Consider the following 16,903-nt stretch of genomic DNA (forward strand, 5'->3'; position numbering starts at 1 on the left):
ATCAACTTTAAGATGTGACTTCAATGATATGGTAACGCAGACTTGATGATGCAGCGACATCTGTGGGGCTCTTACGGTTTGAGGGTAGCAACTGTTGCTATCAAATGTTTGTTGCGGATTGATATCAAATCAAATAACTATAAAGCATTATTCTGGACCTATACAGTTTTGACTCAAACTTCAGTAGAAATATTGGGTTCCAGTTCATTGGTATGTTCACAATGAATATGTTTCAGATAGATATTTTGAGTCAGCTTAGTGATTCGGTTCGATAGAGTTTGAGTTTTCGGCTTTCAGTTCTGAAACTAAGTCAAGTCAAAATCAAATATAGACAATAATGCGAAATAATTACCTAATTTTATTAAATTAAACAGATCGCATGGTTTGCAGCCCTGCGAGTCCTGCAATTGATCAAACCCATTCAATTCATTTAATTCAAGTCCACATTCAGGTGGGTCCCTGAGTAGTATTAGCCCAGGGCCCCCTAAACTCACGGTCCGGCCCTGACGTAAAGAAAAAACGGTCGACCAACCATCTTTCCGTCTTACTCTTTTTCTCTCTGTCCCTTTCTCTTTTCCACGGTTTTATAATATAATATTTAAAGTTTTTTCTGGTAACAATTTTGTTTATTGTTATGTAATTATTATCCGACGTTAATTTTTTTGAATATCTGTTATTTAATACATAATATTAAAAGCAAAAACTTCGAAAGCAACTTCGTTTCAACCGGGTGTCCCACGACAGCTCTTGTTGCAAATGTTTGCAACTTAAAAATAAAGTAATCCTCGTTGACATGGTCGAATACCTTATTAGACTCAAAGGCTCTAAGTTTCCAGAAATTCTAAGTACCGGTCTAGAGTTTGGAAGTTAGTGTCTCATTCCTGTGACTCGGTAAGCTGTTAAAGCTATATCTGAAGTTTGTGGTCATGACCATGTTTGAACACACGCTGCAGTACTTAAATATGATCTACATAGTCCTCTTGAACCATTTCGACCACGGTGCCCAAATAGACTAAGAATCAGACTAAGGATCAGACAACTACGCAGAACACATTTTGGTACCAAGTGTGTGTGCGAACACCGGTGCACTCTATTTCTTCACTCTTAAAGTCAGATGGGACGTCATATCCACATGACTGCAAATGACGTGTTTCCGTTTTGACGTGCAATGTACACACTTAACTTCCAGACTCCTGCTACTGAGATCTTTACAAAGAAACCCGATAACTTTTTATCGTTTCGACTTGGAGTTCGATCCGAACACACTAACGAGCTAGTCAATTTCATGACCAAGATAATCTGCCAGTTTTCGTTGAGAATGTCTCCCGTTAAAGAGCCTCATCGGTATCCTAGTTCAGAGTGTCCTTTCTGAACCACGTGGCGAATCATCTTTAAAAAAATACTAGCATTTAATACCTATATTTAAATATTTGGTAACTATATTTAAACGAAAAAATGAACATACAAAGATAATTTAAAGCTGATGTAACAATTTGTTCAGTCATTCCGATGTACGCTCGTATCTCACATGTGTAATGTTGTAAACTCGACTCACGTCGTTTCGAGTTACGTCGAACAATGTTTTGACACTGTTGATGAAGCTTACGTCAATTGTTTCGAATTCCGGCGTAGGAGAAGCCACTTGTCGCGAGGTCAATGTCACAGCAAGAAGGAAAATACGAAGCAATCTAATACGTCTCGAGTTTTTAGAGAACTTAACATGTCGTAAGTGCGAGGACTGCCCGTTCTTCAAATTTACAGTTATAATGAATGTCGACCACTGAGATTTCACGACTATGTTCTGTAGTTTCTGTAAGAATTACTATGATACTATAATACTCACAATGACACGCCATTTTGGTACGTATCTCATATACAATTGATGATCATTGTAGTCTAATTTACATTGTGACATAAGACCCTCATGTTCTGCGGTGAGTTTTAATTTTTTCGTTACAGAATAGGTCTACTACAGTAGTATTCGAATAATATTTCAAATTAATGTAAAATTTGTGCGCCTCGGGACGCTTGACAGAAGTGATAACTTTAAGTTTCCGAAATATGGCAAACGCTGTGGGTTAGATTGAGAGAGGAAGAGCCGTACCGCTGTTGTTTGCGTGAGAGAAAGGGAAGCCGGACAGACTGGCGCCGTAACGCGTTACGTAACGAAGCGGTTTACCCTCCCATAACAAGTTATCACTTCAAAAACATATGTTCTGTATTATTGGAACAATTATGAAGGCAGCACCTAACTTTTACATATAGTATGCACCTAATAACTCCCTCTGTCATGTAACGTTTATCTACTGTATTCCTTGTGCAATTTTTTTTATATATATAATATATTGTACCTATTAGTATTAAGCAAAGTTGTTAATGGGTTAAAAATAAATAAATTCTGCAAGAAACTCGAAACTATGCAAGTCAATTGAATCGCTCTGCTGATGGATCGATGAGATGAGAATATCTTACAGAATATCTCTGCACCAGTGAATCGAAAAGGTCCAGTGCTTCGGATACCTGAATTTAAACTTAAGGTTAAATGTCATCTATCTGTACCTCGTATTCGGCGCTTAAGGGAAACATCGTGATGTTTAATCATGTGTCAAACCAAATCATAAGTTGACGAATCCTCGCCCAGCTGTGGGAGAATTTAGAACTAACATTGTAAGATACAAAATTATATCGAAATGCTCTTTTAATCTATAAGTTTTGTATAAAATATGATTTAAATCGGATATATTTTTCAGTAAATTATATCAAATATATTTTTTTAATCAATGTTCTCTATACAATAAGGAAAAATTTTTATAGACATGTTTTTGTACATAAAGTTTTTTATGCATACTTTTCTTTCAATCCATCAAACCTTTAAATCTATTAGAAATGAAATACAACTCATTTATAACAGATACTCAAAATCAAAATATACTTTATTCAAGTATGCCTTGAATCGTCAAACTATATTAAGTGAAGCTACCACCGGTTCGGAAAGCAGATTCTACAGAGAAGAACCGGCAAGAAATTAAATAGATACTCTTTTCCAACGTTTAAAAATACAGTCATGTTAGTTAAATATATTCGTCACTTACAGTGGTTTTATTAAATACGATCAACAACACACTAGCACGGAGCAGGGCCCGCAGGATTGTAGTAATTAGGATAAAAAAAAAAAAAAATAAAAATAATAAAAAAAAAAAAAGCACCATATACAGTATTATTATATATTATCATATATTATTGATTATGGACTATTTATATATTATGTTAAATTGAAAAAAAACAAAAAAAAAATAAAAAAATGTCAGTGTGGGCCACGTCTTCCAAGAAGACGACAAGGTCGAAGTCCAGCGAAGATCTGCTGATGTTCAGTAAAAATATAAAATAACGCCACAATTTATAAAAATAAAATGTAAAAAAAGGCACGGGCAACTGTGAGCCCGTGGATATTGTAAAGTAAATAAAAAAAAAAAAAAACACTATCTAACGAGTCGCCGTCTGAAACGGATAACGCCTCACTTCAAAGTGGGGTCTTATTTAAATTTAGTACTTTTGCGAGAACACCAACGTGCAATGTCTCAGTGTGTTCCGTAAGGCCGACCTGAATTGTCTTTTAAAAAAAATACGTTGTTACAAAAACCGTTTATTCTACAAAACGTGTTATTCGTACAATTTATTATTCTGTAACCTACTTCTGATATCCCGGTAGCGTACAAGCGTTCAACGCGGCAGGCAAGATCGAACTGCTTTTTAATTTTTTGAATAAATAAAGAAATACAAATATGATGATCTAAGGATTTTGTAAACAATGGAATATTCCAGTAAAATTGTAATTGCTGACTAAAGAATATGATCATATTATCGTCGGTGTGACAGTTCGTAAACAGCAAAAATGACTGTCGATAAATAAATTTATCGGACTAAATTAAATGTTTTTAATTTAACAACAATTCTTTAGTTTTTAACCAACAAACGTGGTTGATTAGTCAATGTTTGGCCGAAAAATGGTTGCTTTATAACAGTGAATCTATAGAGTAGTTTTATACGTCCAACGGTTTGTTTAAGTTTTATTTTTTTTCCTACTTCCATTCGAATAGGCTATAAATCCGTAATACTCTGTTCGCAGCAGTAAAGTGTTATTATCATAAATTTAAAGCGGCGTAAGTGAACCGTTTTCTAATTATCTACCTTATTGCAAAACTAAATAAGTTCGAATTTGGAACAAAAGTTATTTTGTATTTATTTTTCTTTCCGTACTTCATGGTGTTAGATTGGAAGTGAATGTTAAGAGAGTCCGCGCTTTATTGCTTGGGAACAAGACATAGTTTCTGTTGAAATTATTAAACCTTTACGGTGAGTTTCTCTATTTGATGGTATAGTCTTTGCCACATTCGAGTTGTGTTTTTGTACGTAATATCTAGTGGCATTATAATCAAAGCTGAGCATTATGTTACAGGTTACAATGTAAAAATTTAGCTTGTAATGAAACAACGTGATAAAATGCGTATTAATTTATTTTAAAGCTCTTAAAGCTAGCGATTATGACAGACAATATATATATATATATATATATAAATTATAAACCAATGGCAATAGAATTATTTAACTAAAATAACATAACACGAAGTATTTTGAGCGTATGGTTATACATAGCACAGATTATAAAAAAAATCTGTGACAGTTACAGGAACATTTGGGCGGGAAATTAATTATGATAATATTAGATTAAAATTTTATGGAATCTAAACCTCTGAAATTGAAGATTCTCACTAATAACGAAAGAATGTTGATTTATTTTACGCCTTGATTAATAATTAATATTTTTAAAGTTTAAAATGCAGTTTGTATGCGAGGAAACGTAACTTAGTGTAGTAGAATGTGTCCGTCAAAATGTCAAACTAACATTAGCGCAAATTTCATACATTTTTGAGGGCCAGTTTTTATACACGAAGATACGTTTCTCAACACTCCATGATTGTAACCATTATATGTTAGGGATTGAAATTTTAGCAGAAATAGCTGACGATAGAAACTTGTAATTAATTTAACATTTGATTTTATAATTAAGTCTAAAATTTCGTGACATTTTTGAACGAAATATGGCAATTTAATCTATACATCCTATCAAAAATGTCAGTCAGTGTTGCAGAACTATCGTTTAACTATCGATAGTTGACCTCGAAAACTATTCAGGATATCGATACTATCGTTTTGATCAATAATATCGATATCATTGACACGTCACAATATTATCGAGACCATCAATACCATCGGTTACACCTTAACTATCGATATGCAACGCTATGTCAGTTAAGTTTTATTTTGATTAAACTAACTAATATAAGTGTATTATCTATGGATTAAACTTCAAAAATCGAACGCCATAATGTCCACCTCTGTCAATTCGACATTTTAAACAGAGTTAATGTATTCCATGTATTCGTATGTGTATCATGAAAATCATTGTGGCAGTCCAATTGAAACAAGTTTAAATCGATATTTTATCAGTGTTCTTCAATTACCAAATTGTCTTTGATCATATACGTTAATACGAGGCGCCATTCTGTGCTCCGATTTAGTAACGCGTCGTTATATATAGACTTGTGATCGCTCGAAATATCGAACGACAAAAAGCTAAAGCCGACGACACACGTTCCATGAACTTACCCAGTTCGCTATCAATATAAGTTTCAGATACGAGAAAGTATTTAATAACAAAGATTTTCGAATTTATTACTTTATTTTTCATATTACTTACAAATCAGTACAAAATGCAAATGTTGCCAACTAAAAAAATATCGAAACAATTATATATTTACTAATAAGAATACAAATTTCAAGAGTTTCGTGTTCGTGTTAAAGAAAAAACTAAAACGGATCAGCGATCATGGCGTTTCAAATTCAAGTTTTTATCATCAAATATTTCATCTTCAGTTATATTCCACGAAACGACCTCCCAAAGGAAATTGCCTTGCGCCCATTGGTTATAATATTTTACACACTAGTTTCGTCTCGCTTATCATTGGCCGCGCGCATCGACCAATGAGGTGTTAGTATTTTGTTCCCTAGGAGTTCGACTCGTGGATTGTAGAGTTCTAAATTAAAACAATTTTACAGGGAAATCTATAATATATATGATTTATCTGTTTTTGTTAATAAAATTGACTTTTAATATTCTGCAACAGTATTCACTCAGGACTGTAATTTGTAACTTAAAAAAAAATACAGAACAAAAATGAAAATCAATCAAATTCTAAGACAAAATAATTGCCAGGTGAAAAAATAATTTCATATGATACTGTACTTTATTTTTTAAAGTAATAAAACTAAATAAACTTAATAGTTACTTGGAAATACTTACGACTAGGTTTCTTTTTTTTATAAAATTCAATGACAATATTGTTCATTTTATCCGTTGATACATATAAACCAAAAGAAAAAAAAACCAACAATTATAGTATTTTTTTTTTACTACAAATAAATATGAATATTATTTCTATCTCAACAGATAAAACAAAAAAATAATCACCAAAAGTGGGGATGACAAATAGTAAGAAAATACAAAATATTGGGTTTAAAATACATTTTTTTTTGTATTATTTTTTTTTTTCGTTTTGCTCCTCTTTACATTCTAGCAGTCTTGTTTGAATCAAAGTTCGACAGATACAAAAAAAAAAAAAAATTAACCAAATATTTTAAATTAATTAAGCTTAAGAAAACATTTAATAAATATATTCCATTACAATGCTAATATTATGTCCCCTCTTTTTTTTTTTTTTGTATGTATTAAACTCATGACTCAAGCCTTACAATATTGAACCTAAAATGGATATTTTTCCGTTTAAATAGCAACAAGTCGAAGTCGAAATTAAAATCAATAACAATACATTAAAATGAGTAGCTTTTTCGTTAGTCAACAGATTTATGACAACAAAAAATAAATAAACAGAAATATAGTCAACACGAAAACTACAACAGATTAAAATTAAAGACACACAGGTGTTGCCAGGTATACGAAAAGTGTGAAATGGTCTTAAATAGATATAAACTGTGTCGATTTCCAAAATAATAGTCTAGAACGAAGAAATGTCAAAAAATCGTACTCTATTTTTAAAATTTCATTCAGAATTTTTACTAAAAGACAATGAGAGAGTTAAAAATAAATTATGCATAGTATTACAGACCAAGAAGGCCATATTGGAGTGTGCCGACCACACAAAATTACCGACTGCCGAGAGAAAGACACTAAACAAAAAAAAAATATCCATTCCAGATACAAAGATTGGAATAATTCGACTCCTTAATTTAAATACCAAGATACTTACTCATTCTTAAGATCACTTCGTTACAAGCGAATATGAACTTTATTATCATAGCGATAAGATACACAAATAACAAAAAAAAAACAAAGAAATACAGATTAAAAAAGAAAAAATTCAATCAAAATTTTTTTTCCTAAACAAATTCCTTCTTATAGAAATAATTGTTCCCGATGAGAATCGTTATTGTTATAATAATAAAGTCGACAATCGCATAACTATACCTAAGCCATCGATATTCAGTCTTAGAACCTAGTTGAGAATGATGAGTCTGGGAGGAAGCATGCCTTTCTTGCTGAGCCACACACTGGAAATAAAATTTTTAGTCTTAGGGTTTGGTCACGTGTTACTTATAATATATGAGCCGAGACGGCCCAGTGGTTAGAACGCGTGCATCTTAACCGATGATTTCGGGTTCAAACCCAGGCAGGCACCACTGAATTTTCATGTGCTTAATTTGTGTTTATAATCCATCTCGTGCTCGGCGGTGAAGGAAAACGTCGTGAGGAAACCTGCATGTGTCTAATTTCAACGAAATTCTGCCACATGTGTATTCCACCAACCTGCATTGGAGCAGCGTGGTGGAATATGCTCCATACCTTCTCAACGGGAGAGGAGGCCTTAGCCCAGCAGTGGGAAATTTACAGGCTGATTATGTTTTATGTTTATACTTATAAAAAAGCCTATATCCTTGGAGTTCAAGCTCGATTCGTAGCAAATTTCATCAAATTCGGTTCAGCAGTCGACCTTGAACGAGCAACGACAGACCGACAGACAGAGTGACTTTCTCATTTACAAAATTAATATAGATTTGTGATAAATAGCTGTGACGTCACGCCTATTCCGACTACAGTCGACCAATAAAAACCTTTGACCTTGAATTGACGCGACACGATTGGTCGACATCTCGAATAATCTGTAATAGTTATTATTGATTGGCGAATGATGTCTTTGAACGTCGACGGAACTGTTATCGGAACTTTGGAAGTGAAATTAAAGTGGATATAAGTAGTTAAGTGTAACAGTGTTGTGTTATAAATAGAGATATGTTAATCGTAAACTCTCAGTAGTGCACAATATAGCTGAGTTATTAGCGAATCGCATGGAATGTGTTAAGCCTCAAATTTTAGTCGGAAGGTCTATCCCTACACCAAGCGTCTGAGCAAGACTGAGTGCACACGTTCCGCCTGAGCCTGAGCCATACTACTTCTACCGGTTAAGGTATACTCCTCATATGGGATACACTTACCCGATTCCAGCTCCCAGGAGGAGGGATACGATGTTCGTAACGAGCACAGCGGCGACCGCACCTCGGCTGAACAGACACGTGCGACGGACAGACAGGCAATGGCTCTGTTGATGTTATATATACATATTAATTATTATTATATTACTATTAAACATTCATAAAGCTTTTTACTTTTTGAGAGGTTTTTTATTCAAGACAAAGCCTTATAATACATAGTAACTTATTTTGTGTGTCTGTGAGTGAGTGTGTGTGTGTGTTTTGTATGAGTCCTGTAAACATGTTTGGGTTTATACATGGTGCGACTTGCTCACCTGTTGCATAGCCGGCGCGAGCTGCTCCAACACCTCTATGGAGGACGTGGCTGACGGCGGACCTCTGGCGCTCTGCGGGTGTTTGAAGCGCCAATCCCTGGAAATAATTCATATTATATTATAAAGTAAACCGTAATTGAGTTTGGTTTCCTTGTAACGCTCTCAAGTCCGAACTAATCAACCTGACATCATAATTTTGCATACGCCTTGTAAGGGGTATCGAAAAGGGCGTAAATGTAACCTAACCGAACACCTGACCACCTGAAATGTTATATCCCTTGTGCTTGTAGTCAAACCGGAACACAATGGTAATAAGTTTTGCCGTTTAGTTTTGGAATTGGATAAGTGGGGGGGGGGGGGAGCCATTAACCGTAGCTTCATCTATATGGTGAAATGTTCTCATATATTTTCACTTTAGACGTACGGAACCCAAAAAATGACCTAGCTAGAACGACGAGTGACTTACTTCGGAGGCACCTGGTCGGGCCGACTGCTCCATTCCCACACCCAGTCATTGGAGTCATCCTGAAATAGAACAGTATATATGTTACTGTAAAAGCTCGAACTACGGTAAATCTTAAGATTTTCCAGTAAAACCTAAGATTTACCGATTATGAATGGTAAATGTCCATAAAACTTTGGGATTCGAACTTTTACCATCATTCACTTGGTAAATCTTAGGATTTACATGTTAGGTTAGGTTAGGTTGGAATGTTAAAAGTCCGAAAAAGTCGTCCCTTTATAATAAATACTTACATTTACAAACTCATGTCGATAAATCTTAGGTTTTACTGGAAAAACGTAAGATTTACCTTAGTTCGAGCTTTTACAGTAACACATACATTTAAAACCATAAAAAAAAAAACTAGAATCAAAATTTTTAGGTAGAGTAGAACGTCGATTATCCGAATTAATCTGGACCGCGGTCGATTCGGATAATCGGACATAGACCGGTAATAAAGAAAACCGAACTGTCACACATACAATAAACATTATCAAGTTTAACAAACAAAGTTCTACAACCATAACAGTTGAAATGTATCTGGACTCCATCGAGTTCCAACTTGTTACAACAGTACAAAACAAAAATTATATATTTGGGTGCAATTCTTTAAAGAAAATTGACATACGTATAAAACAACAATAAAAAACATATAAGTACTGTATTTCAATGCTCCTGAGCACGCTCAGAACTTCCGTCATTCACAAGACGATTTGAACAACTCTTTTGTTCGTTTAGAATTTAACAAAGTTATTTTTTTAGCATCTATGTGAATACTCCGTACAATAAATTAATGTCTTACCTTCCAACAATTGATATAGACCCCTTTAAGTTCGTCTTCAGTAGACGGTTCTAGATTCGGACTGTTCGGTGGCGATTTTGGACTGAAAAAAAAAAAAAAACACCATATAAATAATAAATTAATTAATTTTAAGAAATGTCTATGTATGTACCTATTCGAAATAATAAATCTACATAGTGACTCGTGGTATATTAGTATGTGTGTATATAAAACACATTATAATTCGACTTTTCGCTAACTTTGATAATGTATGTGCATTTTTATCCAATCAGGTTAACAGACGTGAGTAGGTACGGCTAGAATTTACATAATAAATTTTATATACAAAAAATTAAAACCTATACTCAATGTATCGATCTAGACCCGACCGAGCTAGACCAACGTATTCACAACAACCTAGATTTAATCTGAATCATCCCACAAGTCTATATTCTAGATAAAATCTAGTCAAACCGGCTCCGAGTACCAGGCGAGCAGGAACGTTAGAGAGATCGCGAAATAACTTCACCGGTAGAAGCATTATATTTTAATATAAACTAATATTATAAATACGAAATTAACTCTGTCCGTCTGTCTGTTGCTCCTTCACTCCTTCACGGGCAAAACACTATACCGAATTTGATAAAATTTCGTATGAAACAAGCTTGAACTCCAAGGAAGGTTACTTTTCGTGCCTTACACCGAGCGAAAACGCAGGCTACAACTATTAGCATAATATAAGACCCGCAGATCCCCAGGTCTGCGGTTCGAACCCCAGGTCAGGCCGATGAAAAAATACATGGGTTTTCCGTCAAAAAATCCTCAGAAACTGTCCGGAACTGTGTGTGTATGTGGCTATTGGAACGGTATAAAATTATCCCACGGAAAGTACTAAAGCCGTTGGTCCTGGGCCTGAACACCATTACAGCTCACCCCTGTACACTTCATGCGGTACACTATTCAGAGCCTTGTATGCTTGGGGGTAGACCGTCGTTTTCGAAATCGGTCAGAGCGACATAATGAAACTTTTCAGTTCATCATTACGGAACATCTAATTTATTACATTAACCGCCTTTAAATTTCCCACTGCTGGGCTAAGGCCTCCTCTCCCTTTGATTTGGAGCATATTCCACCATGCTGCTCCAATGCGGGTTGGTGGAATACACGTGTGGCAGAATTTCGTTGAAATTAGACACATGCAGGTTTCCTCACGATGTTTTCCTTCACCGCCGAGCTCGATATGAATTATAAACACAAATTAAGCACATGAAAATTCAGTGGTGCCTGCCTGGTGCTTTGAACCCGAAATCTCATCTCATTTATTAATATAGACATATTTACTACTAAACACGTGTGTACGTCTGCGTGTTCCAACTTAGAAATCTTATACGAAACATCCAGGACAGTATTTGCCAAACTTTAAATGTGTTAAAAGGTCGTTTGTGACAATTTGTATTGTTCGTTTAATAATGGCACCCACCCACTCGACGTGTCTTAAAATAATATAAAACAAAGTCGCCGATCCACGTGTTGTGTCGATTCAATTCTAGCACTTCTATCGATGGAGTTTCCACTGATATTAAAACCGTTCTTTAAGAACCTTGTTCACGTCTGGATTTATTGAAACGGACGAATTTTTATTCGGCTTACAGTGTGAACTGTCAAAAATTGTCACGTACAGCCTATTCCAATGGAAGTAGGAAAAAAGATAAACAAACTTTAGATTTACCTATTTCATGCGATTCGCTAGAAACTCAGCTATATTTTGCACTACTAAGAGATTATGTACGGGCTCAGTGGCTCGCCTTGGGTGAGGCCTAAACGCAATGAAACGAAACGAACAACAACAAACCCCAACGAACCTAAATCGTAGAGTCAATTGGGCAACAAAAAAGTATCTATCATAATTCTCGTATCAAGACGCACGAAGCCCAGTTATCGCAACAAAACGAACCCTTTTTTAAAGATGGCGGGACGCACATAGAAAATATACATAAAACATAACATAATCAGCCTGTAAATTTCCCACTGCTGGGCTAAGGCCTCCTCTCCCGTTGAGGAGAAGGTATGGAGCATATTCCACCACGCTGCTCCAATGCGGGTGGGTGGAATACACATGTGGTAGAATTTCGTTGAAATTAGACACATGCAGGTTTCCTCGCGATGTTTTCCTTCACCGCCGAGCACGAGATGAATTATAAACACAAATTAAGCACATGAAAATTCAGTGGTGCCTGCCTGGGTTTGAACCCGAAATCATCGGTTAAGATGCACGCGTTCTAACCACTGGGCCATCTCGGCTCATATAGAAAATATAGTTTGACAATTTCAAATTAAGCTTTTCTAAGCCTCCGCTACAACATATCCAAATATGAGCCTTCCCGGTTCATTCCTTGTCAATGTCCCTTGTGCCTGCGGTTACACTGGCTCTTCCCCTTCGAACCGGAACACAACAATACTGAGTACTATTATTTGGCGATAGAATATCTGATGAGTAAGTGGTACCCAACCAGACGGGCTTGCACAGAGCCCTATAACCATTGGACTGGACTATTAATACACAGTACATATCGACAGAAACTTCGTTCCAACCGGGTACTCCTGGACACCTCTGTTTTTGCTTAGTGGTCAAAATCAAAATATACTTTATTCAAGTAGGCTCTTACAAGCAATTTTGAATCGTCGTTTAACAAGCTATTTAAAGTAAAGCTACCACCGGTTCGGAATGTAGATTCTACCGTGAAGAACCGGCAAGAAACTCAGTAGTTAAATACAATTATATATGTATGTCATGTCTCCCGCGTGAAAGTCAACGAGCAGGTTTTGGTAGAGCTTCGAAATTTCAACTTTAAGGGGTTAACCTTGTATGATTCAAACAAGCATGAACCCATGACGGACAGCTGGTTACGCCATGGAAATAAATAAGGTTGAAATGAACCATCAGTCGAAACATAACACAACCGGTAATCGAAGTTCAACCTCACTCGACACTTCGCACTACGAAGGTCGTACGGCCTTGCTCTATTTCATAAGGGCTCAAGTGACATTATTCGTTTTGAAATTGAAGATGTTTGTAATGTAACACTCACTGCTCGTGGCTCAGTCGCCTTTTTTTGCCGGATTAAAAAAATAAACAATCAAAAATAGTTCCCGTAAAGTGTCAACGGTTTAACGTTCTATCAGAGATCAAACTTCCAGATTCCGGACTGCGATCAACATTCAATAAATATTGGACAACATCACATACATTACTCTGATCCCAATGTAAGTAGCTAAAGCACTTGTGTTATGGAAGATCAGAAGTAACGACGGCACCGCAAACACCCAGACCCAGGACAGCATAGAAAACTATAAACTTTTTCTACATCGACTCGGCCGGGAACCGAACCTCGGAGTGGCGTACCCATGAAAACCGATGTACACACTACTCGACCACGGAAGTCGTCAAACATTGCCTTCATGTTTATTTTTTTGAGTAGGCAACCTGGAAAATTTGCTTCTGATCGGAAATAGACTTTGGGAAATATCAACAATACAACAACCCCTGAAGCGCCAACGCACCACCACACTTGGGAACTAATTTGTTATATCCCTTGTGTTTGTAGTTAATAGGCTTATCAAGATTAAAATTAAAATATACTTTATTCAAGTAGGCTTTTACGAGCGCTTCTGAATCGTCATTTTACAGAACTGTATTAAACTTAGAGCTACCACCAGTTCAGAATGCAGATTCTATCGAGAGGAACCGGCAAGACAATCGTAGTAACTCTTTTGCAACGCTTAAAACACAAAGTTATGTTAGTTAAATACAATTATATATGTTTATAATATATCCTCCCTAGAAGTCAACAAGAATTAGCTCTACGCTTTTTTATCATCTATGCAAACTTTTGTTGAATACGTATCGGCAAAGTTAAAAAAAATCTACGGTATCTTATTATAGAAACGAATACCTTGCCCCAAGGAGGATTTACTGATGAAATCGGCAAAATGGCGTTAGAAGTTCATCCTTACTTCCTTACAATTCGTCCAATCAGAAAATCGTCCAAATTTTTTTGATAGATTCGTAGACAGTACAATTTTTTTTTTTAATTATTTTTGTTCCAGGTGAGATAAAAGATTAGGAAAACAGATTAAATTTAATAATAACACGTCTATACCATGTATTGCTTAGGGGTATAGCATCTGATGAGTTGGTAGCAACCTACCTCGTCCAGGTAGGTAGGCTTGCACAAAGCCCTACCGCGTACTAGTTCAGTTCATGATTCGCATACCTTCCCTTGACGCTGGACGCTCTCGAGTGCCGCACGGAGGAGTCCCGACTCTCCCTCTGAGCCTCTCTGAGTAGACGTATGTATTCATTCTCCGCACCGCTCAGCATCCCGCCAGAGTTGAGCTCGACCCACGATTCTGGAACAACGCGAGATATAACTTTAAAAATAAAATAAAAATTGTGACCGTTACCGAATGTCCGGCACAAGTCAAAATACTTAAAAATATATAGTTTTGTTTAAAAATGAAAATCTTTTTTTTATTTCATCACACAGTATAAAAACAAAGACGCTTACTGCTTGTGCCTGCTTATGTTTAGATCTGTAAAATTACGCAATAGATTTTGATGCAGTTTTTTTTTTTTAAATTTATATAGAGTAATTCAAGGGGAAGGTTTATAATGCACAATAGTGCACATATTTTCACATAAAGACCGAGACAATTTCCCAACAGCTAATCCAGTCGCCATTCGACATACGTGTTATAAATAAAAATATAAACTATATAGTAGGATGTTCCGTAGACAAAATCGTTGCACACAAACAACACGACTGAGGTATTTTAAATGTAAACCGGTTCCTCTGACAATAGGCGTTTGTCTGGACGTCGCATGTTACCAGTTGCTATATATAAAACAACCATTTAAAAGATTGTATTTCTTCGAACTAGATAAATTTCTGTAAAAGGGTGACCATACTTGTAACATTTTAGTAAGACTGTTCCAATGTTATAAATGCAAACTTAACTTCTCTGTCCGTCTGTTGCGCGGAGAGAACACTGAACCGATTTTGATCAAGTTTGTTTTGAAGCAAGCTTAAACACCGATGATTATTACAACATTTTTTTTAAATCTAACGACCAAACCCCTAAAACGCGAGCGTAACCGCGGGTTACAACCTGTTATCTGTTATCTATTAAATTCTGAGTCACTTTGCAAAAGTATTTGTACGAATTATTTGTGATGTCTTATCGAAGTATAGCACTAAAATTATCACAACAAAACAACATGGATTCTGTTCGGGTAGATCTACTTTAAGTAATCTTGTCTGTTTTCTTAATGACGTGTCAAATTATGTTGATATTGGCATTCAAGTGGACTCGATCTATACCGATTTCAGCAATGCGTTCGACAAAGTCAATCATCTCTTATTGTTGTTGAAACTAAAAAGATATGGGATTCACGGCAAATTATTACTTTGGTTTGAGTCATATTTAAGAAATAGGCAGCAACAAGTTGTAATTAAGGGATTTAAGTCACATCCTTACTTGGCATATTCTGGTGTGCCGCAAGGTTCACATTTAGGGCCGATATTATTTATATTATCTATTAATGACATTAGTGATTACATTAAACACAGTGAATACTCTATCTACGCTGATCATATTAAACAATATAGACGTATAGAAACTATGGATGATGTAACTCTTTTGCAACATGATCTTGATTCTGCGCAAGAGTGGTGCAATAGAAATGGAATGCTGCTTAATGCTACAAAATGTCAATTCCTTAAAATAACTAAAAAAAGAAACACAGTACCATCTGTTTATTATATAGCGAATCAAAGGCTTGCTGAAGTTGAGGAAATATGAGGAAATACTACTTACAAAACATATAGACAGTCAGTTATTTTTTAAAACTTATAAAAGTAAATAATCTTTAATTCGTAAAAATCTGCCGAAATAATCAAGAGTTAAAAACAATACATTATGTTATCTTTACTAATATTATAAATACGAATGTAACTCTGTCTGTCTGTTGCTCTTTCACGGCTGAACTACTGAACCGATTTTGATGAAATTTGCTACGGAGCAAGTTCAACTCCAAGGAAGGACAATGACTGCCTTTTATGCGTAACACCTGACAATCAACCCCATTATAAATATAGGCGTCAATTGATGATTATTTGACAGTTTATGTTTATATCAAAATCCAATTAAAAAAAACAATCTTATATAGTTATTTATAATATGCTCTGTGTGGACTGTTAATGGATCGTTTAGTTTTGCAGTTAGAGCGTAACCGATAAACACTGATAAGGAAGACGTGATCGCTGGCATGTTTTGACATTCGAATATTGAACCTTTTTATTTATTTTTAGAAAGCCGCGGGACACACTCTAATAAAAATGTTTTTTTTTTAAAAGAGAGTGGCGGCAGAGAGGATAAGAGAGAGTCTTATCATTTGCGGTCACGGCATAGGTGGACAAAAATAGGATTATCCTCTTTTAACAATTCAACATGGTCATCCGAATAGCGACTCATTGTACAGAAAGATTTTTTCGTGTACACAGTAATATCATCCTTAACCCCTACACAACAGATGTCTATTCCGAATGATAGATACTATTCACAATAAATCACACGAAATCGAATAAAAAAACAACCCTTAAATTTTTTTTTATGTCTTGCTTTCGGTATTTTTACGGGACCTGTATAGGCAGGTTACCTGACACTCGCTCGACTTGATAA

At 35.5% G+C, this 16,903-nt stretch overlaps 1 protein-coding gene and 2 long non-coding RNA genes across 5 annotated transcripts in view; 1 reads left to right on the forward strand and 2 right to left on the reverse strand.

Moving 5' to 3' along the window:
* Nucleotides 1–395: 395 nt before the first annotated feature.
* On the forward strand, nucleotides 396–2,845 carry LOC135194525 (uncharacterized). The gene is made up of 2 exons (XR_010309801.1): nucleotides 396–1,236; nucleotides 2,123–2,845. It is a non-coding gene; the product is annotated as an uncharacterized LOC135194525 (long non-coding RNA).
* A 1,651-nt stretch (nucleotides 2,846–4,496) lies between these two features.
* On the reverse strand, nucleotides 4,497–7,398 carry LOC135194528 (uncharacterized). The gene is made up of 2 exons (XR_010309805.1): nucleotides 7,136–7,398; nucleotides 4,497–7,104 (listed from the first exon to the last, which is right to left on the reverse strand). It is a non-coding gene; the product is annotated as an uncharacterized LOC135194528 (long non-coding RNA).
* Nucleotides 7,399–7,424: 26 nt separating this feature from the next.
* LOC113394106 (BCL2/adenovirus E1B 19 kDa protein-interacting protein 3) overlaps nucleotides 7,425–16,903 on the reverse strand; it is a 37,655-nt gene continuing 28,176 nt past the window's right edge. For 2 of the 3 annotated variants that reach the window (XM_064220142.1, XM_026631306.2), the window contains 6 exons: nucleotides 14,437–14,572; nucleotides 10,184–10,265; nucleotides 9,346–9,404; nucleotides 8,880–8,976; nucleotides 8,569–8,672; nucleotides 7,425–7,626 (listed from right to left, as the gene is read on the reverse strand). In XM_064220142.1, the coding sequence (XP_064076212.1) occupies nucleotides 7,572–7,626; nucleotides 8,569–8,672; nucleotides 8,880–8,976; nucleotides 9,346–9,404; nucleotides 10,184–10,265; nucleotides 14,437–14,572 (533 nt within the window). In that variant the 3' untranslated portion in view covers nucleotides 7,425–7,571. The remainder of the gene's footprint in view (nucleotides 7,627–8,568; nucleotides 8,673–8,879; nucleotides 8,977–9,345; nucleotides 9,405–10,183; nucleotides 10,266–14,436; nucleotides 14,573–16,903) is intronic. The other variant, XM_064220141.1, reaches the window with a different exon arrangement.

This window comes from Vanessa tameamea, chromosome 31, assembly GCF_037043105.1.
Source record: "Vanessa tameamea isolate UH-Manoa-2023 chromosome 31, ilVanTame1 primary haplotype, whole genome shotgun sequence".
NCBI lineage: Eukaryota > Metazoa > Arthropoda > Insecta > Lepidoptera > Nymphalidae > Vanessa > Vanessa tameamea.